The 20,259-nt window shown below is 38.4% G+C and overlaps 1 protein-coding gene across 4 annotated transcripts in view; it reads left to right on the top strand.

Moving 5' to 3' along the window:
- Ecpas (Ecm29 proteasome adaptor and scaffold) overlaps nucleotides 1-20,259 on the top strand; it is a 125,273-nt gene that overhangs the window by 81,851 nt on the left and 23,163 nt on the right. For all 4 annotated transcript variants that reach the window (XM_057790331.1, XM_057790330.1, XM_057790327.1 and 1 more), the window contains 12 exons: nucleotides 2,931-3,054; nucleotides 4,833-4,978; nucleotides 5,411-5,465; nucleotides 6,371-6,485; nucleotides 7,052-7,120; nucleotides 8,859-8,976; nucleotides 9,308-9,475; nucleotides 11,749-11,828; nucleotides 12,424-12,529; nucleotides 13,611-13,658; nucleotides 14,411-14,532; nucleotides 16,030-16,180. In XM_057790331.1, the coding sequence (XP_057646314.1) occupies nucleotides 2,931-3,054; nucleotides 4,833-4,978; nucleotides 5,411-5,465; nucleotides 6,371-6,485; nucleotides 7,052-7,120; nucleotides 8,859-8,976; nucleotides 9,308-9,475; nucleotides 11,749-11,828; nucleotides 12,424-12,529; nucleotides 13,611-13,658; nucleotides 14,411-14,532; nucleotides 16,030-16,180 (1,302 nt within the window). The remainder of the gene's footprint in view (nucleotides 1-2,930; nucleotides 3,055-4,832; nucleotides 4,979-5,410; nucleotides 5,466-6,370; nucleotides 6,486-7,051; nucleotides 7,121-8,858; nucleotides 8,977-9,307; nucleotides 9,476-11,748; nucleotides 11,829-12,423; nucleotides 12,530-13,610; nucleotides 13,659-14,410; nucleotides 14,533-16,029; nucleotides 16,181-20,259) is intronic.

Raw genomic sequence — 20,259 nt, forward strand, 5'->3', positions numbered from 1 at the left:
GTACCAGCCTCTTTGCTCTGAGCTTCTGAAAAGCTCATGTTTCCTTTTCAGATTGTTGCTGTGCTCCTTGAAAACCTTTTTGGCATTTAAACTAGATTAGATTCTTTAGTTACAGTGGCTTGGAACCCTTTTCTTTATAGTGTTTATCACATCTTCTCACTGTTGTTTATACAAAAGGCAGGGTCTGCTTTGCTCATTATTACTCAAGTATCTAGCAGTATGATTGTAAAGGTAGATTTTCACAAATATTGGTAGAAGTAAGTGATGAGGAAGATATTTGCATAGAAGGCAGGAGAATCCTAAAGGAGGGTGTGATTGTGTCAGAGAATTCTGCTTGAATGGGAAGTAACTCCTGAGCCCTGCCTGGTAGGAGGAAAGAAACAGACGTTAATTGAGGCTGAAAGATGTGAGGTTTAAGATAACTGAGTAAGAGAACTGGAACTGAAATTCAAGCCTGCTTTCTTTTGTTCCCTCTCTGTGGGAGAGCGAATCCAGGTACTTGCCCATACTAAGCATGTACTCTACCACTGAGCTGTGTCCCCATTTCCATACAGTGTCTTCACAGTGAGTGATACTCGTGCCAGTATCATCAGATGCCAGTTGTCTTAGTTACTTTCCAGTTGCTGTCACAAAACACCGCAACCAAGGCAACTTACAGAGGAAAGAGCTTATGGCTTATAGTTCAGAGGGTGAGTCAGGACCATCATGGCAGCAGGCAGTAAGGCAATGAGAGCTACAAGTATGAGTTAGAGAAAGCTAACTTGGAATGGCCTAGTCCCAAAGCTTACCCCAGTGACATTCTGCCTCTTACAAGGCCACACCTCGCAATCCTTCCCAAATAGTCCCACCAGCTGGGTACCCAGTGTTCAAATATATGAGCTTATAGAAGTCATTCTCATTCAAACCACCACATCTGTTTTATTGTAACCTCTTGGGAAGAAGCTTATATTTACTTTTTCATCTTTTTCTTTGTAATCTCAACTCTGATTGTGGTTAAGTGAGAGCTTGTTGGGTTCCTAACATAGTTTGATGCCATTGTTTTAAAAATTTAGAAATACAAAAAACCATACAAAACAAAAACCATGGAATCAATATAGAAAGATTAAAGGATAAGGATGAATGAAAAACTGAATCTGAGAAACAGAATCCTAAAATAAAGCTCTAATGTGCTTTTTGGTATTTTTAACATTTTTTTTAATGGTGCTTGGATCAAACCTGTGACTTTACCCATAGACAAGTACTCTCCTAATGAATACCTGGCCAACCCTACTTTAAACTTCATTTTGGAAAAATTCAGACCTATACAGAAGAATAACAATATAGTGATTTTCCATAAACTTGCCTTATATTTCCTTGCTATATAGTAAGCCTAGTTACCTTATCATTCCTAAATTAGCTATTGGGTTTTGGTTTTGGTTTTTATGCCAATTATGGTGTCAACAATAGGAAATATGTAATTAACAGGTAACAAAATCAGTGATTAAATTCCTGATAAGGATCCTTCTTGTTGAAATACCTTTTCTCAGCTTTAAAGGTCTCCAGAGGAGCTTTGGACCAGAGCTACTGTGGAACTAAAGTCCTCAGCTTATTACTTCTCTAGATTAGGAAGCCTGTGGTGAGAGCACTGGATTCTTCATGAAGACTCAAACACTAGATTAAGAATAGCAGTGCAAAACTTGTGTTTGGTGTAGTCACTATGCTTATGCCCCTCATATTCTTTTCATTCCTCGTTGCATCTTTCTTCTCTTACACATAAATGTTTCACAGTAAGCAGAGAAAAATGCCAGAGGGCGCTCAGACAGGTTCACCTCCATATTGGGATGGTGATTCCTGCTTGTAAAGCAGCACCAGAACTTCTGAATTAAAATGTAAATATTTGGGTATGTAGTACACAGAATTTTGTTTGACCTTTGAAGTTTTAAGAATAGTGCAGAGAATACCTGTATACCCTGTGATCTATATTTACCAAGTTTTAACATTTTATATTTGCCTTATCATACTTTTTTCAGGACCTTTTGAGAGTAGCTTGCAGATAGCATAGAAGAGTGTGAAGAGTTTTTATAAAAAACACTCTTTGTTCAGTGTGCAATTACTATAGTCAGGCACAGTAATAGTGAAAGCTTTGTCTAAATTAGTATCATTTAATTCTTATGGCCTGATGAGGTAACTGATGATATTGTGTTGATTTAACCAGTAAGGCTGTCAGGTATATGTAGCTGTTGAGAAACTGAGCTAGAAATTCCATTGAGGTGGCTTCACCTTTGAACCACCCTTAGCCCCTACATAAGCCTACCATTTTCAAAGATTAATAGCCTCTATATAGTGAGTCTGTGCTGAGGGTGAGAAGCAATCTCGTGGAGGTGAGAAATGATCTTCAGATTGTCTTAGTTCTCCATTCCTTCACTCCAACCACTTCTGAATCACTGAGTTAGCTTAAACAAGGAAGAAGAGTGAAAATAAAACCTGCTGAGAAGTAAAATATAATGCAGCTCTTTTGGGCTGTGGTGGTGCACGTCTTGAATCCCAGCACTTGGGAGGCAGAGGCAGATGGATCTCTGTGAGTTCTTGTAGACCAATTTGGTCTACAAGAGATAGTTTCAGAACAGACTCCAAAGTACAGAGAAACCATGTCTCAGGAAACCAGAGCCGGGCGGTGGTGGCGCTCGCCTTTAATCCCAGCACTCGGGAGGCAGAGGCAGGCGGATCTCTGTGAGTTCAAGGCCAGCCTGGTTTACAAGAGCTAGTTCCAGGACAGGAACCAAAAGCTACGGAGAAACCCTGTCTTGAAAAATCCAAAAAAAAAAAAAAAAAAAAAAAAAGAAACCAGAAATAAATAGATAAGTAAATAAATAAAAGAGCTCTTTAATATAGAAATGGATATTTAAGGGAAATGCTCTCCTATTCATGGATTCTGTTTTCCTTCACTGTAGGCCAAGCAGATAGAACTTCAGTTTACCATTGGTGAAGCCATCACCAGTGCTGCAATAGGAACCAACTCTGTGGCTGCCCGAGATGCCTGGCTGGTGACTGAAGAAGAATATACACCCCCTGCTGGTATCAAATATATATCTATCGATTTACTGAGTTTCTGAGTGGCTTTCTTCTGTTCTCTGTCACATTCGATGCAAACATATTTTTTCCCCAAATATTGATGCATGCCTTCAAATTTGGTTTGTCAAGGAGAATGGTTGATTAAAGAAGATTGAACAAACCAGGTAGTGGTGGTGCACACCTTTAATCCCAGCATTCAGAAGGCAGAGACTGGAGGATCTCTGTGAGTTCAAGGCCAGCCAGAGCTACTGCCCCTTCCAAAGATTGAATATGAAAATTAGAACTTTCCCAGCCTCTTGTATCTAATTCATTACTACATAATGAAGCTCCATTGTCTCTTGCTAATCCTGGAAGTATGCTAGAATTTAGTGACTGCATAATCGAGAGAGTATGTATGTGATTCCTGAGTATGTATTACAGATATTAAGATTTTAGACTAAGGTGATTTATGCCTGCAATCCCAGCACTTTGGATGCTTAAGCAGGAGAATTGCAAGTTGAAGAACATATGGGCTAAATAATGAGATCAAAACCAGTTTGGGCTGTGTAGTGAGATTTTTGTCTCTATAGCAAAACAAAACAAAACAAAATAACAAAACCAAAATCAAGGCCTAGCAAGACCACTCTGCAAGTCAAGGTGCTTACTGCCAAGTCTGATGGCCTGAGTTCCATCACTGGAACCCCATGACATAGAACCAGCTCTAGCAGAGCTAACCTCTCACTGCCATGTGTGTGCTGTGGCATAAGCTTTCATGTATATCCACATGTGTGCACATGTACACACAAAAAAATGAATAAGCCCAGTTTTAAAAATTAAAGAAAAAACAAAGTAAAACAAAAAAATCTGAAGTACAAAAAAAACTCAGTTATCTTCTTGGATTGATTTGAATTTCAAATTGAAAATATATTTTAGTATTGAACCAGGGTTGTTTTTATCTTTGAAGCTAAAAGATAATTCATAAAGTATTTTTATTTTATCTTCTTAGTTGGGAAAATTAAATAAGAATGTTTTCATGGTAACAATACCATTGTGAATTGTATTCCATAATGAATATAGTTATTATACTTAGTGTTATAGTTATCATTTATCATTATAGTATCATCTTCACCTTTTATCATAGAAGACTTAAAAGAACTAGGAAAACCATTTTTCTTGCAGTATAAATGTGGTTGATGGAAGCCAAACTAGCCCCCTGAGGCTTCTGTTTGAATGCATGTGAGGTAAAGCAAGACAATATTCGCATAATGGAAGGGGAAAGAGGCATTCATCAAGCCTCAGTACTGTTGGGATTGTGAAACCCCGAGGAAGAGAGACAAATGTGTTATAGCTGGAAGACAAAATTGAAAGGCAAAGCTATTGCTTGGTTTGTTCTTAGATGGAAGTATAAGAAAGATTTAGTAAATGAAAATGACTGAGGTTGAAGAGAGTGGGGAATTTTTATTCCAGTGAACTAGCATTATTTCATACGTTAAAATGCTGGTTTATACTAAGTTCCGGGACATCTTGATCATTTTTTTTTTTATTTGTATTTTTCGAGACAGGGTCTCTCTGTGTATTTTTGGGGCCTGTCCTGGAGCTCACTCAGTAGACCAGGCTGGCCTTGAACTCACAGATATCTGCCTCCCTCTGCCTTCCAAGTGCTGGGATTAAAGGTGTGTGCCACCACTGCCCAGTGGCCATGTGTCATGTGGTTATTGTATGATTGTTGATTTAACTGTGACTTTTTAAAGGAAATTATATTTGTGTGTTTTAATCATAATCATTCTTTGCTTTTTCCTCAGGTGCCAAAGTGAATGATGTTGTCCCTTGGGTTTTAGAAGTTATTTTAAGTAAGCATATTATCAGCCCCAACCCACATGTGAGGCAAGCTGCCTGCATCTGGCTCCTTTCTCTTGTGAGGAAGCTAAGTACCCATGTAGAAGTGAAGGTGAGCTTCATAATATGCATTGTACATGTGATGAATTTTGTAAGGATCCCAGAGTATTTATAAATTAAAATAGGAAGAAAGTATGTGAAGGTTGGAATCATTAAGATAAAGGAGAAGTTCTGAAATAGGCTCCATGTGAAGCAGTGAAGGATGATGATCTGATTAATACTGGCCAGAACATGATAAATGTGAAGATGTAATGTCAGAAGTGCCAATAATAGGGACGTTCATACTGGGACAAAAAGGGTTAGAGCAGATGCTTAGACTACCTGTGTAGGGTACAGCTTCTAGTGATGTGAACATCGGTAAAGGTGAGGGAATGGAAAGGTTCATGACGACTCCCTGACCTCAGTGTACCTTGAAGTGAGGTGCTTTATTTATTCTCTGAAGAGGTAGGATTTCAGTGCTCTAATGCCTTTTCTCTTCTTTCAGTCTCATCTTAAAGAAATTCAGAGTGCATTTGTTTCAGTTCTGTCAGAAAATGACGGTAGGTTGTTGGTAAATACTTGACTTGTCAAGTTCTTTAAACTTGTATTTTAAGTTTTAAAAAGTGTGGGTTAATGAGCTGTAGCACAAAGACCTCAGAGCCATGTGACTAAGACAGAGTGAGCCGTACACCTTTTTAATGCCAGCATGCGGGAGGTCAGGGGCAGGAGGATCGTGAGGTTCTGTCTCTAGTCCAGAACTGCAATACAATTAAAAATTAAATGTTTTAGTATCAAAGGTAATTGTATTAAGGTGAAGGCCAAGATTAATTATCACAGAACCATATTCCTAGGGTATCAGAAATTGAAATTCTTTCTTTTATATGAATTACAACATCTGCAACTTTACATTTTTTAAAAATAGATTTGAGGCTTTAACATTAGTGTTAAAACCTTTTCTACTTCTGGTTACTTTTCCTCTTTGATTAAAGCTAGGAAAAAGCAAATATTTTAGATGGGAAAGGGGAGGAAGAGAAGAGAGGGGGGAAATGGGTTGGTATGTAAAATAAATGGGAACAAAAGTTACTTAAATAAAACAAAGAAAGAAGTTTTAAAAAATTTTATTTTAAGACACGTGGCCTTGTATTTCCTTTATTTTTCTAAAGTTGGATATGAGTTGTAAAATCCTAGCGATTGTGCCGTCTCTGATAGAAACAGTGTGTGTTGGTATCTCACGCCATGGCTGTTGCTGTGACTGTAGTTTATTGGCATTTTATTCCTGTTTGATCATGGTTTTCATTTTTGTTGTCTCATGATATACTGAGTTGATTTAGCACAATAGAGTAATTTTGCTCTCACATCTCTATTTTTATAATATTTTGGAGTGAAGATAATTACTTGAAAGAAAATAATTGGCCAGAAGACAAACTTCTTTTAGAATAGTATAATTTGTCTGCCTTTTTTGTAGAACTCAGCCAAGATGTTGCCTCAAAAGGGCTTGGATTGGTTTATGAGCTGGGCAATGAACAAGATCAACAAGAATTGGTGTCTACACTTGTAGAAACACTTATGACTGGCAAAAGGTACAGTGAATTTTAAAATTTCATGTATGAATACATAGTACCTTGAGACTGTGATATGGAAGAAGGAAAAATTCCTTCTACTTATTAAAACATTGTATATCAGTGCTTGTTACACAGTTTATCCCAGTGTATAATCTGTTTACTTAGAAACATTGTACTGTGTTATGATTTCCAACTTGAAGCCTACCACGATAGTTAAAACATCCAGGTTAGAAAAACACTGTAAAACCTTTGGCTAAAAGAAGTTAAGATGTGATGAATAAACTTGAATATCATTCATAATCTGATCTGTGGTGAGTGCATGGAGGGAGATTGGTTATGTAATTGCTGCTTTCTGCTGCCTCCTTGGGGGAAGAGTAGTTTTTATGTGTGACAACAGTGGCTGTAACTTTACATAGAAATCTTTAATATTTGTGAATTTGTTTTGTTTGTATTTGAGTTTAGAAAATTTGCAGCCTAATAGAAAAGAATAGTTTATATCTTTCATATACTAGATACAGATTTTATTGCTCTTAGTTGGTATAAAAAATTTGAAGCTAATTTAAATTTTTGTTTATTTGTTTTAGAGCTAAACATGAAGTTTCTGGAGAGACTGTGGTATTTCAAGGGGGAGGCCTTGGCAAAACACCTGATGGGTAAGTGTGTTAAATCTCAAGCCATTGATGGTCAACTAAGGCAGAGCAGGAATGGTCCTTATTGATGAATAAATAAAGAATGGCATGAGAAAAACCCTGCTGCTTTAGATTGTGTTTCCTTGGAAACAGACTCTGAGCTAGAGATTTGTATGCTGGAGTTTTATTTTAGAATACCCTGGGGATTGTCCTTGGGAGGGGTGAGTAAGTAGACAGTACCATCACTCTGATGATAGAGTGAAAATTGAACTGTTGCCATAGTCTCATTGGACACTGAATTCTTGAGGAACTTTAGGCTAGGATGGCATGGCCCATCAGGGTTGTCCTGCTCTGAGACACAGAGCCTTGACCTTAGACTCACTTATCAGGCAGTTATGCCTGTTCGGTGACTAATCATTGCTGGTAGGCTGCTTTGTGGGAGACCGTGACCTCAAAGACTAAGGTTCTCAGAGACTGACACTAGGTTCAGAACTCTGTGCTCCTAGGAAGCTGTGTTCTGAGTAGAGACTTTGCATAGCACTACGTTAAATTATTTATTTATTTATTTCTGTGAAAACTTTGTGTCTTAGATTAGTCTTCCCGTTTAGCATTTCAAATTAATATTGGTGATATCCCTTTTTCATTATTATTTCAGTGTGGTTTTATTGTTATTTTTCTTCTAAGAATTGTCAGGTAAATTATGACGCTTGTTTTGTTTTCCTGTGTGGCATTTGAAATAAAAGAAAGCTGCAGATGGCTTATCTGTCTGCTATTCCATTTCACTGTTTTCACATCGAAGGTTTTTTTTTTTTTAATTTGCTTGTTTTTATTTTTGCTTTTCTGGGCTTTTCTTTGTTTTCTTCTTCTTCTTCTTGTTTTTGAGGGAATGAGGTCTTATTATGTTGTCTAGGTTGCTCCTGAACTAGTTTTGGTTCAGTTGAAGCCTCTGGTATGACTACAGAAGTACAAACCACTGTACCTGGCTTCTTTATGAAGTAAAAAGTACTAATTTTTTACAAAATGATATTTAAGGAAATAAAATTTTCCTAGAGGAAATTTAACACAGATGTTTTTAAATGACTCATGGTTATGAGAGATTGTGTACAACATGTTGAGTTTTTGAGTTGTCTTCCAAGGTGCAAAGAGCTTTGCATCCATGGGACGTCAGGCACATATTAGGTATTGTGTTTGTAACTACCAAGTCCTGATAAAAAAAATCAACTTGGGGTAGAAGGATTTATTCTGGTTCATAGTTGGATGCTGTAAGATCTGTCATGGGAGGGAAGGAATGGTCGTAGATGACTTTATGGTTGTAGGAGTGTTTAATGGTACTCCCTCCTGACCTCTTAGAATAGAAAAGGAGCGATAGGACAGGAATTGGTACTGGACTATAAAATCTCAAAGTTCATTCCTTAGTAACTCCTTCCTTAGAAAGCCAAGATCAGCATCTTAGAGATTCTACTATCTTCCAAAACAGCACCATGAGCTGGGTATCAAGTATTCAAACACTTGAGCCTATGGGAGACATTTCATGTTGAAATCACAACAGGTTTTTACCATCAGAAAGACATAGGAATTATTGATGATTGAAGTATATGACTATATTCTTGTCTTCTGTCTCCTCGGTGTTAATAATGGTACTAGCAACTGAGGGGAAAAAACAATTTAAAAGAGACCCCCCCCCAACATTGATAGTAAAATGCACACCAGTCCAAAGATAGCTAGAAAAATGTCTTAGTATATATTTCTTTTTGTTTCTAAGCCAGGGCCTTTCTACTTACAAGGAACTTTGTTCTCTGGCAAGTGATCTCAGTCAGCCAGATCTGGTATATAAATTTATGAATCTGGCAAATCATCATGCAATGTGGAACTCCAGGAAGGTAAGTTGCTGTATTGTTTTGTTTCTTTCTTAAATTTTTGCTGGAGGTTAAACTCAGGACCTCATACATACCAGGCAAGTGCTCTAGTACTGAACAGTATACTCCCAGATTTTCTCCAAGAGCAAACTTGGTACATTAGCCAGATAGTGCCAGTTGATGTCTGTGTCTGAGAGTCAGACTACCATAGTAGCCATTATTATTGCTAAAGCTGGAATATGGAATGTTTTATTCAAGGAGAAGTTTGAAAAAGACTATTTTCTTGCCTTTTTGTATTTAATATGTTAGTATTTACTATGACAGTCATTTATAAGTTATTCTTTATTATTTTTAGGGTGCTGCTTTTGGTTTTAATGTAATTGCTACCAGAGCTGGAGAACAACTGGCTCCTTTTCTGCCTCAGCTAGTTCCTCGACTTTACCGTTACCAGTTTGATCCCAATCTTGGAATTCGACAGGCTATGACAAGTATTTGGAATGCATTGGTCACTGACAAATCAATGGCAAGTATCTTTGAACCTGTGGTGTTCAGAAGCACTGTAGCTTGCCTGTGGTACCCCATAGGTTGAAACCCGGTGCTCTCCCATGCACACTTTGTATGTTTATTTGCTGTCAATGCTTGTTTTCTTTTTTCTTTCAAAGATGCTGTAACATTTACTAAGATCTAAAAAAATGGAAATGATCGAAAAGTTCATTGGGTGGATAGATGGTTAAAAGAATGACAGTATATTCACACATGTTATATTATATGTTAACAAGGATCACTGATGCCATGGGGAATGGGTCACAAATCTATGCTTAAAGAGTTACTTTAGTTGGAAAGACAGACAAACAAAATAGTCAGTTGACATATATTGTTTTTCTTGCTTCTGTCATCTGACCTTTTACTGTTCTATCCTCCTTTCAGATTTGAAAGGTTTTCAGGAACTGCCTCTGAATATTGTTGTCCTATTGGCTTTCTTTTTACTAAGTCCTAGGCAAACAAGCATTCTGTTCTCAGTTCTGTACTGGCTCAGATAGGACATGTACTCCATCCATATTTACAAATCTTAGTGCCTGCTTGATGTCCTCACTTGTCTGTTATTTATATGTACTATAACTGTAATATGTCCTGGAAAGAGCTGAAAAGAAAACTAGACCTTTTCTTCTTTACTCTCACTATTCATTTATGTGTGCAAGCCAGCAGACTTGCTCTCACCTTCTTCTTTTGTCTGTGTCTCATACCCTTCCCCCATCCCACGTTGATTTTAGTTGCAGTTTCTGTTGAATCTATTTTTATCATCAATTGTTCCTTGAATCCACTCTGGTCCCTGATTCTTCCCTGATGAATAGATCATCATCATCATCTTTTTTTCTTTCTTTGCCCTGTTTTAATTTATCTACATAGTAGATAATTTAAAGTAATTCTTAAAATTGCAAATTGAATTTTGTTTAAAATTATTAAATGGATTTTTAGTTCACATTTTTTTGGTTCCAATACTGGAGTTTGAACTCTGGCTCTTGCATGCTAGGTAAGTGCTCTGCCACTGATAGTATTTCTCAAGACCTCTTTAAAAAGTACTTATTTTGATACAAGATCTTGATCTGATTCAAACGGGGTCTTTAACTTTTGTGCTTCTTGCCTCAGCCTCCAGAATAACTTAGGTTACAGGGGTGCACAACTACTTTCAGCTTCCAGTTTATTGTTCCAACTGAGTCTACCATCAATTTGTTATCACCATTCTTCTCTGTTCTCATATCTTACAAGACCTGAAACATGCTGTAGTTCTCTTTCTTACGTACGACACAGAGTATATTCCCACTCATGGTTGTTGGTACTTGAGCATTCAACTTTGACGGTTCATTGAATTCTATTAGCTCTAGGATAGGATATGGTGCATCTGGGTCAACTAAGACTTAATAGGATAATGGGAGTTACAGATATGTTTGGGTTACAGGCCTTGGCTCTTGAGATTTGGGCATGATCTTTGAGTAAGTGAACTATTGAACCACAATAGTAAGTGAACTATTGTGATGAGACACCTATGGAATATACAGCAGGGGATATATGGAAAGCTATCTGTTCATTTACTTTTAGGTGAGTTTTTCTCTGATTTGATCATCTAATATGTAAGTGAGTATAACAAAACTACAGGTGAAAAAGTTTAGAGTCCTTAGATCTGTTGGTGTGACAACTGAGTCTACTATTAATTTATTATTACCTAAGCTTAGATCAAACTCACTTAACCTTCTGAACCATTATTATACTTACTTTTGCAAAAAAACCAAAAAACAAAACTTCAAGGTACAGAGATACCATCTTGTCATTTGAGGTCTCCAGTGTAATAGCACAGTATAATAATGACTTGTCTGATTTGGTTTACCTTAAGAAGGTGCTGTGGGAACATGGAAGAGAGTTGGTAGGTTGAACTTTTCTGAGTGGTGGCTACTCTGAATCTCCATGACCAAATAGGAGTTACTCAAGTTGGACATGGAAGAGGATTGCAGAAGTAGTATGTGCCAAGCTACAAAAGTAAGGCCAGACAAGATACCTGTATGACAAGATGAGTCACAGTGGGTTGTGTGGTATAAAGCCTAAGAGATTAGATTTTATTCTCATGTACTATGGAAAAGGATCATCTGTGTTTACATTTTAGAGTGCTTGCAAAGTGCTGAGAGATTTATAGGCTGAGAGGCCTAGGGACACTTTAATAAAAAAAATGATCAGTGTTGTTGAGAGGTAAATAATTTGATTGTTGGATTTTACATTTTTCATTTTATCTTTTGCTTTCTTTAGGTGGATAAGTATTTGAAAGAAATTCTTCAAGATTTGATTAAAAACCTTACCAGCAACATGTGGCGTGTTCGAGAATCCAGGTACCACTTAGAAAATTAGACTAGCTAAATAGAGCTGGAAAGTTCCCCTTCGTATTTCTAAGGGTTTTTATTTTTTACATGGTATAACAAGAATTAAGTTAAAACCACCAATTTTTAGTTGAATTTTTTTTTTCTTTAACTTCTTGAACTCTACTGGATGATTTGCCTAAATTACCTTTTATAAATATGAAGTTAATGAATCTGTGGATCACTTGTTAAACTGTAGACATCAAATTGTATTATTTCATGACTTTATAGGGTAGAATTTCTTTGTATATGCAGTTTGTATACATTTGATGCCTCTTACATGCTTGGTGATAGGTGCAACATTTAAGAGCACATAAGTGAGTTAAAAATAGTGTATTGGTGTATCATTCAAAGGGATTGAATTATATAGTTGTAGGAATTGTCACTTAGTGATTTGTGTCCTATGTGATACATGTGAGGCAATACTGGAATAATTATAATTGTCTTGGGGCAAGAGGTTAGGACTAGAAATATGGATGGAGTTTGTATTATTGTCTGGTATAACTATTTGGTAGTAAAAACTTGGACTTGCTTGAACATATATTTGAAATCAAGTTTTTATTTTCAGCTGTTTAGCTTTGAATGATTTATTGAGAGGAAGACCTTTAGATGACGTCATTGACAAACTTCCAGAAATGTGGGAAACACTTTTTAGAGTACAAGATGATATTAAGGTATTATAGAAATCTACATTTATATATAGATTAATTTAAACTGGAATCATTAAAATACACTATAGATTTTTTAAATGCATATATTTCAAAATTCCCTGTGTAGACAGTTTTAGGAAACCATAGTTTTATCTCCAAAGTTTAGCTTTGATGTATATGTTAATTTACAAGTTTGAGTATCTTTATTTAGGTCTAAACTGAAGTGACTTAAAGGAGGTGGCTACAGCATGCCTTTTTCAGTAGAAATCTCATGATGCTGTTGGATTAGGAGCAAATACCCATTTGGAAGTAATTTGTATGATTAAGTTTGAAAAATTAGGCATTTATTTCTAAATAATGTGATTAATGAAAAAATATCTCAGTTTTCTTACATATTTTCTTGCTTCATATTACTATAAAGCTGAGATAATTTATGAAGGGGAAATGGTTTAGCTAATTAGGAGGTTATTATTTCTCATAGATGGACTCTGTTTGGACCTATGACAAGGCAGTCTATCAGGTCAGAGTCTGAGTAAAAAACATTTACTTGGGATAGTGAACAAAGCGAAGGAAAAGAGGAAGAGTCTGCGGCCCCATAATCTCTTTCAAGGGTTTGTTTTCAGTGAACTATGCTTTCTTCCCCTATCTCTGAGGAGGTCGTAGTAGTGCCCTTCTGGGGACCCAGCCTTTAGTACATAAACCTTTTGAGGATGATCAAGATCCAACTAAAGTACTGGATCATTTACATTTTGAAATATTTTGACATCCTTAACATTAGACCACTAGGCTTGTTTTTTGTGTTGCTTTATTCATTAAAAAATGTTAATTCTTTTAGAATCTTCAGAGATTTTTGTGTATTTTATACTACATTTTACTTTTGGACTGTTGTAGTTAATGACTACATTTTTGTGTGGGCAAAAATAGATAAGCAATATATGTTCCTTAATGCTCAAAAAACCTAATGAAATACTATATACTTAAACCTGTTACTGAAAGTTATGTTTTGCTATTTTGTATTAGGATTAAGGTAGTTAATTACCCATTATAGAGTAGAGAAGAATGAATACTGTCTAATATGATAATGCCAGACTTTTCTCATTTTTAGGAGTCTGTACGGAAAGCAGCGGAACTAGCTCTGAAAACTCTGAGCAAGGTGAGAATACTCATCTCACAGTGGGGTTAGAGTAGGGCAGGACTCACCATACACTTCACATTGCTTTATTTATTTTTTGTCATAGGACGTAATGTTGCCTTGTAATTGGTTTGTATAGTTTATTGCTCTTACAGTGAATAAAAAAGTGCGTTCTGTAACACTAAAGGTAGTGTTTCTTGAGCACAATATACCTCTGCTTTCTTTAAATAATGAGACATCTACATGAGGTATACTTTTTCTTTGACCCTGAAGAACACATTACTCTCTTAAATGAAGCAATAAATGTCTTTATTTTAATATCTTTCCCAAATTTATAAGGTTGGTAAGCCTTTTTGAAACTAAATAGTCTGCCATTTGGAATTACTTTTGTAATTTACATTTTAATTGTGTAAGCCTTGTCATTGATCACATTACTAAGTAGTAAAAAAATAAGTTTTAAATCCAGGTGCCCTTCATGTCTAGGTTTGTGTTCTTTACCAGATCACACCTTCAACTCCTTTGTTCTTCATTATACAAATCAGAAAGTAAAACATTAGAGAATAAACTATATTATCAGATTTTCTGTTTAGATATGGCAGATCTTTAGAAGCCAGTTTGGTCATTCTTCTGTCTCCCTCCAACCCCCACAGTGGCATAGAAAGTAGACTCACTTTCACTTTATTTCTAATAGAGACCTTAAAAAGCACTGTCAGAGAAATGCTGTAATAGTCGAGAGGCCAGCTTCACTAATGTCCATGCTCTTTGTATGTGAGGTTTGTGTGAAAATGTGTGACCCTGCCAAAGGAGCAGCTGGCCAGAGAACCATTGCTGTCCTCCTGCCCTGCCTTCTGGACAAAGGAATGATGAGTCCTGTGACGGAAGTCCGAGCCCTCAGGTGTGGTTTGGTTGAAGTGAATGTATTAGAATTATTTAGTTTCTATCCAGTCTGTAGAAAATGTGTTTTCTTGAATGTCAAATTCCTAAAAATACGGAAAATAGACTGAGGAGAATCATTGAGATAACCCAAGCATTTGTGAAAGGATGTGAGTCATAGTATTTTTATAGTCATATTTCATGGGGAGCTTGATTTCAACTAGCATTCTGAGTTGCATATATTCTATTGTCATTGGCCCCTTTCCTAAGTTAGGAAGCACATTTTCCTGTTACACCACAGGTCCTCAGGGGCTGGCTTGTTGGGTGTAACCAACTGTTTTGCTGTCCTTACTAAACTAATCTATGTGATGATTGTTAATTGTACCTAAACCTACTGCCTAAAAGGCAGGTGTGGAACTTAATGATGGTTCAGGCTGTCAGAACTTGAGCCCAGTGGTGACTCTAATAGTGTAAAATGGCACGCCTGATGCGGTGGGATAAGATGCAGACAGCAGTGCTTGTGGAAGAGCCTTGGTTGTTTGGGAGGCAGAGTCTATTCATGTAGCTTACTTAGGCCCTGTATTTGCTATATGCAACCCAGCCTGACCTCAAATTAGTGATCCTTCTGACTCATATGTCCTAACGTTGGCATTACTGGCATAAGCTTATTTTTAAAATAGTTGACCATTTTCTTGGTTAGCCTTAGGAAATATGTTAACAAAACTAGAATATTATCAGTGGTCAAATGAGAGAAAGAGAAAGGATGGGACTGTTAAAAAGTTTGAAGAATCAAGTTAGCACACCTTTAATTCCAGCACTCGGGGGTAGAGGCCATCAGATCTCTGAGTTCAAGACCAGCCTGGTCTATAAGAGCTAGGTCCAGGACAGGTTCCAAAGCTATAGAGAAACCCTGTCTTGGGGAAAAAAAAACAAAAAAACGTGAAAAGTTTTGTTATGTAGCCAAGGCTGGCCTCGAGCTCTCGGCCACCATCTCAGTCTCCCAGCTGCTGGAATTTATGGGCATTCACCACAGTCAGCTCCTGAAAATTTCTGGAACAATCAAAAATTTGGATTTTAGATGAGAATAAGTTATTAGTATTTTTAGAAGTATAAAAATGTTATGATTGGGATAAAGTACTTGTAGAAATACATAGTGAAATTTTATTAGCTTAAAGTAATAAAACAGCAAAGGGAAAATGGTGCTTAAATGTATGAAGAAATTACAGATTAACTAAAATTGGCCTTTGTTATTAATTGTTGAAATAGATAAAGAGGTCAAGGAATTTCATCTTGGGCCTCTTTATGTTTTATGTGTGCTTACTGAAAAGTATTTGTAATTTTTTTAAGTGCCAGGAGACCTGGGTTCAGTCGTGACCAGAACCCTACTTCCTAGTGGCCTGGATCAGGCTTTGACCATATGACTATATGCCTGATGCAACGACAGAACATCCTCATCGTTAGATTGTAGGACTTCTTATATGTGGTCAGAAGACTCAGATTTTGCCTTTTGTGTGTCTAGCATTAACACCCTTGTGAAGATCAGCAAAAGTGCAGGAGCCATGTTGAAACCACATGCACCCAAACTCATCCCAGCGCTGCTAGAGTCCTTAAGTGTGTTGGAGCCTCAAGTTCTCAATTATCTGAGTCTCCGTGCCACGGAGCAAGAAAAGGTGAGTGTGTTAGTGTGAGTGTTCAGATCCGCCCCGTCCATAGACAAACTGTAGCTGCTGATGCCTTCTCTTACACATTACATGCAATGGGGTTCTTTGTTGGACTTTTAGATTTTTATTTTAAATGGAGAAGGCCCTGTCTGTCTCATATGTTCTTGTTAGATAAAAATTGACAATCCCCCCTCACCCCCCTAGTCAGTCAGGGTTTCTCTGTATAGCCCTGGCTGTGTAGCCCTGGCTGTCCTGGAACTCACTCTATGACTAGGCTGGCCACTAACTCAGAGATCCATCTCTCTCTATCTCCCAAGTGCACCACCACCATTCAGCTAAAATTGACAACTTATTAACATAATTTTAACAGTTTAAAAATTACTTTTATATTTTTTAGGGAATGGATTACATTTAGGGGGAGACTTTGGTCTAAAATTTTTCTGCTTTGTTTTTGATTAGTTATTTTTTAAAAGTTGTATATGACACATTTATTGAGGAAAAATGAAATCAGCCTGGAAGGGTAGAAAGCAATCCCCTAGAGGTTTCCACTGAACAGTTTCCTGCAGCTTTTAAAAATTCTTTCATAGTCATAGGCTACAAAGCCTCTAGATAGTCAATTTAAAAACAAAATCAAAAAAAAAAAAACAAAAAACAAAATCAGAGTTTGACTATTGTATAACTGCGTTTTAATTTAATAGTGATAACGTCTGTTTATATTTTATTTTATTTTTTTTAATTCATTTATACTAAAGTCAGGTAGTTTTATTTTTGTAGGGAGATTTTATAATAAAGGTTATATCCCCTCTTCCTTATTGAAAAATTGAGTAGTATCAGCCTTATAAGCAAGATCCTTACTTTTATATTTTTAATTTTTCTTTTATAGACATTGTCCATTATCTTTTTATACTCTCTTAGCTGCAGCCTTCTTATTATCCCCTCCACCTTGGTGTCCAACTTAGACCTTATGCTTGGAGCACTGTATCTACTGAGCTAAATCCCTAACTTTTGGGCTAGAGAGATATCATAGCAATTAGGCTGCTCTTGTAGAGAACTGGAGTTCAGTTCCTAGAACCGACATTGGGCATTTTATAACCTGTAACCCTGGCCTTTGTTAGTGTGTATAATCACATGTGCTTGTCTCTCCCCGTACTTAAAGTAACAAACTTTTAATCCCTAATTCCATTAACTATTTACATACTTCTATGAATTGTATTTTATTCTATGCCTAGTTTCCTCTCTCCACCCTCCTTTTTTTTAAAGCATAATTTCTTTATTCTTTGGGATTTTCATATAATGTACCCTAATTACACTTATCTCCTAGTCTCCCATATCTTCCCCTCACCGCTTCAACATCCCCCAAAAGAAAATTAAAAGAAAAAAAAAGCAAGCAAACAAACCAAAACCAAAACAAAAAGCAAAATCCTCTTTGTTCCTCCATCTTTCCTGTCTGTCCAACATGTCTTCCTTTATTCTGGTGGTACTGGAGTGGCATGTCACATAGTAGACCCCTTTGTCCAGTCAGCTTTACTAGCAAATGTTCATTGCAAATGAGTCATTGGTCTGGTTCAAGGCCTCTGGTTTCTGGCACACCATCACCTTGCCAAAACTCCTCTGGTATATCCTGAGGCCACCCCAAGTCATGGGCATCCTGTGGTTATCATTCCACAGGACTGGTCCCTTCACCAGCTCCAGCAGTCCTAGATGGCATAAATGTTAGGGTGGGTCAACCCAAGGCCTGGCTATGGGCTTGGGTGGTAGCTGAGCTTGTCTGTATGGGCCATTGGGGCTGCCTGTCTCAGGCGAGGGGGCAGAGCCAGCTACCGTATACCCATGCCGTCAGGATCAGGGTGAGGACTGAGGCCATCTCCTGAGTGTGGGGTCAGCTCTCTTGCTGCAGTGTGCAGCAAGAGGCAGGGCCAGCTTTCCTAGAGCCAGCGAAGGATGGGGCTGGCTCAGCATGGCCCTTTGATTTCATCACACATGGTTCCTATGGCCCCCTGAGGTGACAAAAGCCTCAGGCATTAACGCAGACTCTAGTAAAACTGGACCATAGACCCAGACATGGCCTTCAGCAGCAGTCCAGGCCTAGAGGTGACACCAGAGCCCTGGATAGCAGTACAAACCACTTAGATCAGCTTGGCTCGGCAGCACCATGATCCTCAGACACTGACAAGACCTGTGCTTCTGTGTGGATGTCCACATAGATCCTGGCTGTGGTAGGACCATGGGCCCAGACATAGCCCTTGGCAACAGCCTGGGCCCACTTGTCACCATGGTCCCAAATAGCAAGTAGGCTTTCCACATCAGCCTGTTCCTCACCACCTTCATTTCTTCTGTTCTGCCTTTTTCCACAGCACATGAACCACTCCACTTCTCTTTCTTTCCCAATTCTCCACCATTTATTTGCTCATCATAATGGACCACATGCCCAGGCTGGCCTATGGGTGGCTAACACTTATCTGAGCAGAATTTTTTTTTTTTTTTTTTTTTGGTTTTTCGAGATAGGGTTTCTCTGTGGCTTTGGAGCCTGTCCTGGAACTAGCTCTGTAGAACAGGCTGGTCTCAAACTCACAGAGATCCGCCTGCCTCTGCCTCCTGAGTGCTGGGATTAAAGGCGTGCGCCACCACCGCCCGGCTCTAGCAGAATTTTATGGGTGGGCTGTGGATTATTTTCCCTTCACGTTTGTGTTTGTTTACTAGGACTGTCAGGCCTATGTGATATGTAATGTCAGCGTTTTCTCTCAGTTCATTATTTCAATCTTAATTTGCATAATCACTAAAAATTTTTTCATTTGCCTCTTATTGGTGTTTTTTTCTCTTTTTTTTCTAAAAATTTTTTTATTGATTTTTTGTGGATTTCACATTCTGATCCCACTTATCTCCCCATCTCCTTGCATCTGCCTTCTGCCTTTGCACCTTCTCTCCCTAATCAAAACCAAACTTAAAAGAAAAAACAAAAACCAACCAAACAAACAAAAAAAGAATCTTGTCGTGGAAGCCGTTGTTGTGGAAGCTGTAGTGTGGCCATTGAGATACACAGTTTACTTTTCATGTTTTCTTGCAAGTGCTCATTGCCACGAGTAATTGGTCTGGCTTCAGGACTCTGGTTTATGCTATAGCACCGATTATGGGTTCTCACTGGAGCTCCTGTTGTTGTCCTGTGTCATGAAGATCCTGTTGTTTTGGATCTGTAGATTCATCTCCTTCACATGCTCCAGCAGTTCATAGATTCAGTGGATGTTGAGGTGGGCCATCTCATAGCCCTGGTCCTGGTTCTGGGTGGTAGCTGGGTTGGTCAGGTTGCTAGCTTTCCCTCAGTGTCACTACCCAGACAAGGTGTCCAGCACTGCCTCTGCTAGCTCACCCAGTGCACCTCCAGCAAGGAGTAGGCCAGTTCTCTTGTCTTGGGCCCTACCGCCAGGGCCAGCTCTACTGTTTTGCCTAGGCAAGGTGCAAGACCCTCTCTCCAGATTGCTGTAGTGGACATGAGGGTGGGTATGGATGGGATCAGCTCTCCTGCTCTCACACCCTCACAGTCAGTTCACCTAGTATCTCTGACACCAGAGTTAGCTATAGTGTGCTTCCAGGTGAGGTGCATGCCTGTGGTGAGTGGTGGGACCATCTTTCCTGAATGTGGGGGCAAGCTCTCCCCTGAGTGGGCTGGCTCAACACAGCATGGTTCCAATGATCTCCATGCTAACACAGTCCATGGATATCACCACAGACCTTATCAATAGCAGGATTGCAGACCTAGACATGATCCTTGGGCAACAGCTTGGGGCCGGACACACCACAACCCCAGTGGCAGCATAGGCCACTCATATCAGTGTGGCATTCTGGCAGCAGCATGATCCCCAGGTGGCTGACCAGACAATGGGCATCCACAGAGCCCTCACTGGCAACTGGAGCCATGAATAGACCCTGGCCACTGCAGGACTATAGACCCAGACATGGTCCTAGGCAGCAGTCACTGCCAGGACATTTTCATGACTCCAGGTGACAGCACTGGCCACCCATTCAGCATGGCTTCAAAGACAACAGGAGCCCTGGACATCAACTCAGACTCTGTCCACTGTAGGGCCATAGTC

Source organism: Chionomys nivalis, chromosome 16 (genome assembly GCF_950005125.1).
Source record: "Chionomys nivalis chromosome 16, mChiNiv1.1, whole genome shotgun sequence".
NCBI lineage: Eukaryota > Metazoa > Chordata > Mammalia > Rodentia > Cricetidae > Chionomys > Chionomys nivalis.